Here is a 9,323-nt window from a genome sequence, read left to right on the forward strand (position 1 = left end):
TGTTTCCTACCACAGCCATTCAAATAGTTCATGATTATTGAGGAGGTCAGTCGTGTATAGCTGTATTTATTGGCCCTAGAAGCCACCTTGAAATTGCCAAAGTATAGTACAACAACTCTTGATAATCTCCTACCTCTTTTGTCTGTAACTCACTATTATTTGTCTATTTGTTTTCCTGAGAAACTATTTTGTAGATAACAATATGCAAAACAATAACCATTGATAATTTCCTACCACTTTGTCTGTAATTTGATAAGCCCCATTACTATGTTATCCTTCCTTTACTCTTTAAAACAAAACAAAACAAGACAAAAGAAAAACTAAAAAACAGGTGGAGGTGGCCCACCAGGAGCTGGTGACAGATGGCCTGGGACAGATTCTCCCTCAGATGCTCTGAAAGGTGTCAGCCCTGCCAAACCTTGGTCTTGAACTGCAAATCTCTGTGGTTCCAGTCTGTGGCACATCATTTCGGTACCCCAGGAAATGAAGATCATGATTCACATGAGACTTTTGAATGTTTTCGCTATCTGAGAAAGAGGGGTCGTGAAACTTCTCATTTTTGCTAATGTTGCTCCGCTTTAAACAGGAAGCCGTGAGCGAAGTAACTGTTTGGGACCACACGATGCCCTTGAGTTCAGTTACGGCTATGAAATGTCCATCACGGGATGACCCTGAATTGCCGGGCCAAGTGGCACGTGTCTGTAATCACTCTGAGAGGCTGAGGCAGGGGGATCACCACAAGATCAAGGCCAGCCTGGGTTACATAGTGAGACCCTATCTCAAAAAAGCAAGGGTAAAAAGAAAAAAAATCTCTTGCCAACGTCACGTGGTTCCCAGGCTTCACCTCTGAGGGATCCGACCTGGCTCTGTGCTGCCTGATGCTCGTGTACTGTAGGATCCCACCATACCTTCAACAGGGTCAGAGTCTCAGGCAAAGAATGGTGGGTCCCTTTTGGCATCCACATGCCCCTCCTCCATGCTGTCTGGAGGAACGTACCTTGTATTTCACTCATATTTACTTCACGGTACTCAGCTTGCTTTTCCTGAGTCACTGGGGTTTCAGCCCTTCCAGGTTCTCAGTGATTATTCTTCACAGTTCTGCAGGGGAAAACAAATGGGGAACTTAGCAAAGATGGACCAACTCATATCAGCTGACATGTCTGCCTAGAGTCCTAGGATTGATTAGTCATGCCTGTCTGGGACTCAGGAGGAGAAGAGGATGGAGTGTGTGCCATAGCCCAGATTTGTAAAGCTCAGAGGGTTCAATCTGTGTGTTTCCAAGGAGGTTCTGCTTTTTTGCTTGGCTGGTTTTCTTTAAAGTACTGGAGATTGAACTCAGGACCTTAGCAGTGACCTAGATTGAACTCAGGACCTTAGCACTGACCTAGCTCCTCACCACTTTTTTGACACAGGGTCCCCTCCTGTAAGTTGCCCAAGCTCAGCTCAGACTTGTGATCCTCCTGCTTTAGCATCCCAGAATGCTGGCACTGTGCCACCGCCACACCTGTTGAGGCTTTCAAATGATTAGAATATAAGGGCTAGGTCTATAGGTAACCCCATGATTGGGAAAATGTTTTGAAGTCTCTCAGAAAAAAGCAACTGTCACGGGACCACATTTATCGGCTCCGGTCCACTTGTCTTAATGCTATCCCAGATTCCTGGGAGGCTGAGACAGGAGGATTACAAGTTCCAGTCGAGCCTACTTAACTTAGCAAGAGCGTGTCTTAGAAAAAGAATTTACAAGGCTGGGAATAGAGCTCAGTGAAAAGTATCTGGGTTCAATCCTCATAACATAAAAAAAGATAATATAGTCATGCTTTGGTGTTTGTAAGGGGTGTTGGGGGGTTCCTGAGCCTCCTGCAGACACCAAGATCTTAAGATACTTAAGTTCCTCACATAAATGGTACAGAGCTCTAATACAACCTATGTACATTCCACCATAGGCTTGATTTATTACCTAATTTTGGTTGTTTGAGACAGGTCTTGCTATGTAGCTCAGACTGGCCTTGAACTCACTATGTAGCCCAGGCTCACCTAGAACAAGAGGTGATCCTCCTGCCTCAGCCTCTCAAGTGCTGGGATTACAGGCATGCACCACCATGCCTGGCTTCTGCATTGGCTTTATTTATTTATTTATTTATTTATGTCTTTTTGAGACAAGGTCTTACTATGCAGTTCAGGCTAGTCTTGAGCTCACTTTGTAGCCCAGGCTGGCCTTGAACTCACAACCATCCTCCTGCCTCAGTCTCCCGAGTGCTGAGATTACAGGTGTGTGCCACCATGCCCGGTTTGCCATAGGCTTTTTATTTATTTATTTATTTTTATTTTAGAAATAAAAGGAGGAAAATACTAACAGACCAACAACATTTTACAAAATAGCATAGGATCAGTACAGACATTACAGAGTTACAAACAGAGTGGTAGGGAATTAACAATGCTTATTGTATTACATATTGATATCTTCAATGTAGTTTTATTTATTTATTTTAAAGAGTAAAAGAAAGATAACATAGTAATAGGGGAGTTTACTGAGTTACAGACAAAGTGGTAGGAAATTATCAATGGTTGTTGTTTTGCATATTGTTATCTACAAAATAGTTTCTCAGGAAAACAAATAGACAAATAATAGTGAGTTACAGGCAAAAGAGGTAGGAGATTATCGATGGTTGTTGTACTATACTTTGGTATCTTCAAAGTGGTTTCTCAGGAAGACAGAGATACGCAAGAACGATCTAACAAGTAGTTACAGCCTAAGGGTTGTCAAAAATAGCATATTACCGCCTCACCAATGACTCCCTTCACTGAGGTGTGGCAGTGCCATAGACTTTAAATGATTCCTAGGTGACTTATAACACTTGATATAATATGAACACTATGAAAATAATTGTTACACTTTTTTAGGAAATAGAAACAAGAAAGAAAAAGAAATGGGAAAACAGAGGCAAAACATCTAATAAATAAAGGTTCAATTTCTTTCATATGTAAAGAGCTTTGAGGAAACAATAAGAAACAGGTTAAAACTCAATGAGAAAGTGAGCAAATGACACAGTTAGATCATTCTAAAACAAAACAGAAATGACTTTTTTTTTTGGTACCGGGAATCAAACTCATGACCTCAGGCTTGCCAGACAAGCGCTTATGCCACTGAGCTATATTCCCAGCCCAGAAGTGACTTTCAAAAATAGAAAAACAGCTGAGCATGGTGGTACATGCCTATAATTCCAGCACTCGGGAGGCTGAGGCAAGAGAATCACAAAGAGTTCAAGGCCATCCTGGACTACATAGAGAGACCCTATATTAAAAAGCCAATATATCATATTATTTAGGAGATAAAGCTATTCAGGAAGCTGAGGGAGGAGGATCATAAATTGAGTCCAGCCTGGGCAACTTAGCAATTTAGAGAGACCCTATCTCAAATTTTAAAAATAAATAAAGAGCTAGGGATGGAGCTCAGTGTGAAGGCCCTGGGTACCACAGAAAAAATTTAAATAAATAAATAAATAAATATATAATTAAGGTTAAAATACACAGAAGAACCACACACACGGGTCTTTTCTAAGCGCCAAGTCCTGGTCTGAAAGTTTCACAAGCACCAACTCGTTCACCGGCCTCGCTGCCCTACCCAGGCCCAGTCTTCCCAAGGCAGCAGAGACATTTGGCCTCTCAGGTGTCCTCCCCTTCTGCAAAGATGAGTGACAGGTGACCCTTCTGGAAGCCTGAGGGTGCACTGTCCCCGTCCAGGGCCTGGTCACCCCCTGGGTAGGGCCCAAATGGTGGTGGTGGGAGGCAGGAAGGTGGGCGGTTCCCCTCCTCAACGGATCTCCTACCCCAGTCAGCCTTCCGGAACCTTCCATCCCCGCCACCCTTGTGACATCACTGCCCGTCTTCCCAGCCTGCCCCACCCCTGTGAAAAACTGCTTCTGGGGAGGAGACTGTAGTCCTTTTCTTTCCTTTTCTTTCCTTTCCTTTCCTTTCCTTTCCTTTCCTTTCCTTTCCTTTCCTTTCCTTTCCTTTCTTTCCTTTCCTTCTTTTCTTTTTTCTTTTTTGAGGCAGGGTCTCAGTATGTAGTGCAGGCTGAACATGAACTCATAACAATCCTCCTGCCTCAGCCTCCTGAGTGCTGGGATTACAGGTGTGCACCACCACACCTGGCTCCTTTCCTTTCTTTCTTCTTTTTTTGTTTTGATTTTTTGTTGGTTTGTTTTCTGAGACAGGGGTCTCACTATGTACTTCTGGCTGGCCTTGAACTCACTGTGGAGCCCAGGCTGGCCTCAAACTCACAGCGATCCTCCTGCCCTAGCCTCTCAGAGTACTGGGATGACAGGCAAGCGCCACCACATCTGGTTGTTCTTGAAATGTTTATGGGTCCAGCGCCAGGCAGGCCTTGTGCCACATAAAGACATAGAGACAAGGATGAGCGGAAGTGGCTGTGATCTGTTCCGACACACAGCCAGGAGGCCCGGGCACGTGCACTGCTGCAGCTGTGAAGAGACACAAGGGGCAGGGAGAAGGTTCCGTTAGGGGGGCCAGGGATATGGCTCAGCAGCACAACTACCTACCCGCTAAGCACAAGGTCCTGAGTTCGATTTCCGGTACCAGGGGAAAAAAAAAGGTCCCATTAGGGACCTAAGTGAGCCTGGGCATCAGCAGCTGGCCCTCGAGCTGGGGAGTAGAGGAAGAATATCCCTCCTGTCCCTGTCTCCACCACTGTCACACACATGTGTGTGGCACACACTCACATGGCACACACTGCCTACACACACACACATGCACACACACACACACACTATGGAGAGTCACGTGCACTTTGGAAGAAACTGTCTGTAGGTGTCCCCCACAGGGCTCAGTAACAGCTGGGAGCCGTGGCACCCAGCTATTCAGGACGCAGAGGCAGGAGAATTACACGTTCAAGTCCAGCCTGGGCAACTTAGTGAGACCCTGTCTCCAAATAAAAATAAAAAGGGCTGGGATGTAGCTCAGTGGTGAGCACTTGTCCCGTGTGCACAGGGCCTGAGCTCCATACGCAGTACTGACAAAAAAGCCTGAGCAAGGATGAAGCTAGGCCGCTGCGCTCCCACATGTTTTGGGGGAAGAGCTACTTCCTGCCCAGCTTCCGGGTGCGGCCGAAGTGGATCTCGGGGCACATTGCCTGGGGTGTGAAGTTCCCACCACCCTTCACCCAGCCAGGGCGGACTGAAGAGCCAGCCCCGCCCCAGAGCTGCCCCGGGGCCCCCAAATTTCTCCCTCCCTCTGCCCGCTGCTGCCCCCTCATTGTCCCCTGTGCCCACCCAAGAGAGGCCTCTCCCAGGACCTCGGTCCCCGCTGTCCCCGTCTGCTTCTCAGTGACTCCACCCACACCGCAGAGCACCTGCTGCTTGCTGGCCCCGGGTGAGTCCCAGCTCGGACCCTCACTGCCCTTCACCTGCCTGGAGGACCTTGAGCTGGCCGCCGTCCCTCGCCATGACCTTCTGGCAGTCAGCGCCTTCCTTCCTGTGCAGACCCCATCTACCTTCCCCACAGAGCAATGGCGTTTCTTCCACCCCACTGCTCACTCTTTTTTTCCAGTCCTGGCCATTGACCCCGGTCCCTTTGCACTGAGTTACATCCCCAGCCCTTTCCCCATTTTTATTTTTTTTATTTTGAGATAGTGTCTCTTTATGTCACTAAATCATCCAGGCTAAGCTCAAACTTGGAATCCTCCTGCTTCAGCCTTCCAGGGTGCCATAGCGACAGACCTGGGCCATCAAGCCCTGGCCATTGCTTACATCTTAAGTGAGAAAGGACTGAGCATAAAATAGGGTTGTGTGACCCAGAAGCCATAGGAAGAGAAGCAGTCATTTGGCAAAATCTGTCTGTCCCAACCCAGCTGACACTAGCACACCCCAAAGTCAGGGCCAAGTGATCTGAAGTCAAGAGCGACTCTGGGAAAGGCTTCACGCTTCCACACTGGGACTGGAGAGGGGAAGCTCCTGGGAGGGGGAGTCACTGTTACATCCACGGTGTGTCCCCCACTGTCCCGTCTCCAGGCAGGGGATGTTGGACCCCGCTACAGTCTGAAGATGTCCCTCCAAATTCCAGAGTTGGACACTTTAATTAATAGTGATCACGATGGCTGGAGGTGGGGGTGTGGAGGAGATGAGGATTGGATGATGTCGTGAGGGCAGGTGCTAGGTCTCCACCACTGTGACCAAATACCTGAGATAACGTGAAAGGAAGAAAGCCAACAGCGGTGGAGCACGCCTGGAACCCCAGCACTCCGAGGGGCACCGTGAGTTTGAGGCCAGCTCCTGCTACGTGGTGAGTTCAAGCTCAGCGTAAACTACACGGCGAGGCCCTGTGTCTAAAAAACTACAATGCAGGGGAAGGACAAAGGGAAGGGGAAGAGCGGGAGGAGGAAGGAGGAGAAGGAGGAACAGGAGAAAAGATTCCAGAGGTTTGGCTTATGGTTCCAGAGGTTTCGGTCCATGGTTAGCCGGATGGAGCAAAGCTGCTTGGCTCAGGGCAGCCAGGAAGCAGGGGGCAGGAGCAGAGCCGGGAGGAAGGGGCCAGGGACCACACGTGCTCTCCGAGGTTATGGCCACGCGACCCACTTCTTCCAACCCACCCCCCTCCCCCGTGGTCCCCTCAGCCATGACCTCACGGACGGGCTGACCCACAGATGGGGTCGGCGGCCTCACACCTGCAGCACTCTCCAGGAGTCTCCCAATCCCATCAAGTTACCACCAAGAGGAACCTGCTCAGTTCTGATCCATAAATGGATGAATCCGTTGAGATCAGAACGCTTGTGACCCTACCGCCCCCTCCCCAAGGCTACACCTCTGAACATCGTTGTATTGGGGATCGACTTTTCAGCGCGTGAGTGTTGGGGGACATGTCACATCCAAACCGTAGCCTAAGAGGGAGAGACCCAAGCTCGTGTCTGGCTCCGTGTGGCTCTGGGGTGCCCTCAGCCCTGCTCCCACGCAGGGAGAAGGTTCTCACCAGAGACCAAGTAGAACCCAGCCAGCGCCGCGCACTCAGACTCCCAGCCCCTGGAACAGGAGCCCATTACACTTCCGCGGCTTTGGAACTGCCCGGCACCGGGTGTTTCACGATGGAAACTTAGGGGCAGTCGGGGGCACAGGTAGCACAGGACGTGAAGTGGCTGGCGTGGCAGATGGCTCTAGAAATGATCACCTGCTGTTGTAGTCAAGGTCTGCAAGGAAAACAATGCAGGACACACAGTTTACAAGATTATTTTATAACAGGCACCTGAAGAGGCATGTACAAGAGAGTGCGGGAAATCTGTCCACACACCGAAGACCCAAAGAATCCAGCCGAGGGCCTGGATCCCACGGCAGTGTCCTGCACGAGTCCAGCTGAAGACCCACAGCCTGTAACAACCCCCCATGAATCCAACTGGAGGCCCAGAGCCCACAACAATGTCTCCCGCAGGCCTGCTTCATGGATCTGAGCTGGAAAGGCCCAAAGGTCAGTGGTGGAAGCTAGAAAGTCTGTGCCAGCGGGATGAAGGATCTGTGGCAGCAGGCTGAGGGATCTGCACTGGAGCCAGGATGTGACACTTGGGATCCTCCTGCCTCAGCCTCCCGAGTGCCGGGATGACAGGTGTGTCTCCCCATGCCTGGCTCCTTTCCTTTTCCTTGGCAGTTGGCATAGAAGTGAAGCGCCTCCATTCTCTTCCCCTGCCGCCTGGTTGCCTAGATGTGTTTAATAGTACGTGTGGCTGGGGACAAAAATGTGTGCGTGTCTTTCCCGCAATGTGTCTCCTGTGGATGCAGCCTGCCCCTCCCAGGGCTTGTGGGGTCACCACGGTTTGCTATGGAAACCATTCCATACTGCGGAGAAATGAGGCCGGGATGGCAAGCAAACGCTCACAGAAGCAGCGCTCAGGTGCGGTTCACACACAGTCCGCGCTTCTGAGGGCCAGGCCTTCTGGAAACGTCTTTGCCTCTGCTCTCGGGAGAATCTATGCTTAGGCTCAGATTTCCTCCAGCCAAGAAGGTCTCAGGGCCACCCCTCGCTCCAAACACCCTGGCAAAGTTAACTAGCAGTCATTAGCAACAAAAAGAGCGCATTAGGAAAATGCTCAACTGGGAGAAGAAGAAAGTTCCAACAGCCTCGGGGAGCAGATCTCTTCCAGGGTCTGGAAAGTTCCCGGGAGAGACAGCTTTACCGGCGTTGTGGTCCTCCATCTAAAAAACCAAGAACATAAAAAGACACTTACAGATGTACAGACACATGCTGTAGATTTTTCTACTCTGAAAACCCCATATAAATGGACTCAGACTGTCTGTGTCTTTGTAACTGGCTTCTCTCCCTTAGCATCACAGCTTGGAGTCACACACACTGTAACACAGACCAGAACGCCCCCCTCTGGTGGCCAAGCGGCACTTGCCTGTGCAAACAGAGCCCGCGAGCCGTCCGCTCCCCAGGGGTTAATGCGAGGTCCTCCTTTTTCTGTTCTGAGTCACGCTGTCACGTGTTGAGGACAAGTCGTGATGTGCACACGTTTTTGGTTCTTGCGTCTATTACTAGTTGTGGAATTGCAGGTCAGATGATCACTCTACACGAGATTCTGTTGTTCATTTGTTTGTTTTTTTGAGACAGGGTCTCCCTTATGTAGCCTAGGTGGCCTCAACCTCATGGCGATCCTCCTGCTTCAGCCTCCCGAGTGCTGGGATTATTTTAGGAAGCAGGACCCTCAGTTTTAAAAGCAGGGAAGTCCCACAGAACCTGGGTGAGGTGGCCACCCTAGGAAAGATTCTCCTCTGTGGCCTGGGCCTTTGGAGCGGGGGTCAGATGGCAAAGCCGTGGCGATGTTCCCTTCCCCACAGCCCTTCCCACCTCGCCTTGTGTGTGATCATGGTTTCCTCTACAGTCTCGGCTTAGCCGAGCCTCTCCAAGCCGTACCCCAAGAGGGCCCCTCATGTGGCTTGAGAGGCTTATAGGCAAGCAAAGCTTTCCCCCCCGGCACGGACAAGAAGCACATCCTCTCAAGGACTCTGGCAGTCGTAGCTGTCCTCTGTCCTCCCGGTGGCCGGTGTCAGCGTGGACCCGCCACCCTGCGAAGTGGGATTATCCGGGCCATGGAAGGGACACCGAGGAGGTCAGAGTGGTTGCACAGGGTGAACCCAAGACGAGATCTCCTGAAGGAAACTCATCCATTACCCCAACGTGATAATCAGCGTGTGATCTAAAAAGTACAGTACATGAATTTACTGCACTAAGAGCCACGTTGCCATGGACCCCCCTCAGAACCCCCCCACACTTTGAACACACTTACCCCATGCTTCTGCCACTCTCTTGCTCTCTTTTTTTTTTTT

The 9,323-nt window shown here is 50.0% G+C and overlaps 1 protein-coding gene across 1 annotated transcript in view; it reads right to left on the reverse strand.

The window, feature by feature from the left end:
* LOC102005393 (long-chain-fatty-acid--CoA ligase ACSBG2-like) overlaps window positions 1-3,819 on the reverse strand; it is a gene marked incomplete in the record, with an annotated part of 26,298 nt that extends 22,479 nt beyond the window's left edge. Inside the window, 2 exon segments of the mRNA XM_013505360.1 lie at window positions 998-1,098; window positions 3,545-3,819. Of these exon segments, the coding sequence (XP_013360814.1) occupies window positions 998-1,013 (16 nt within the window).
* Between the last annotated feature and the right edge of the window lie 5,504 nt (window positions 3,820-9,323).

This window comes from Chinchilla lanigera, unplaced genomic scaffold, assembly GCF_000276665.1.
Source record: "Chinchilla lanigera isolate Chin_1 unplaced genomic scaffold, ChiLan1.0 scaffold00094, whole genome shotgun sequence".
NCBI lineage: Eukaryota > Metazoa > Chordata > Mammalia > Rodentia > Chinchillidae > Chinchilla > Chinchilla lanigera.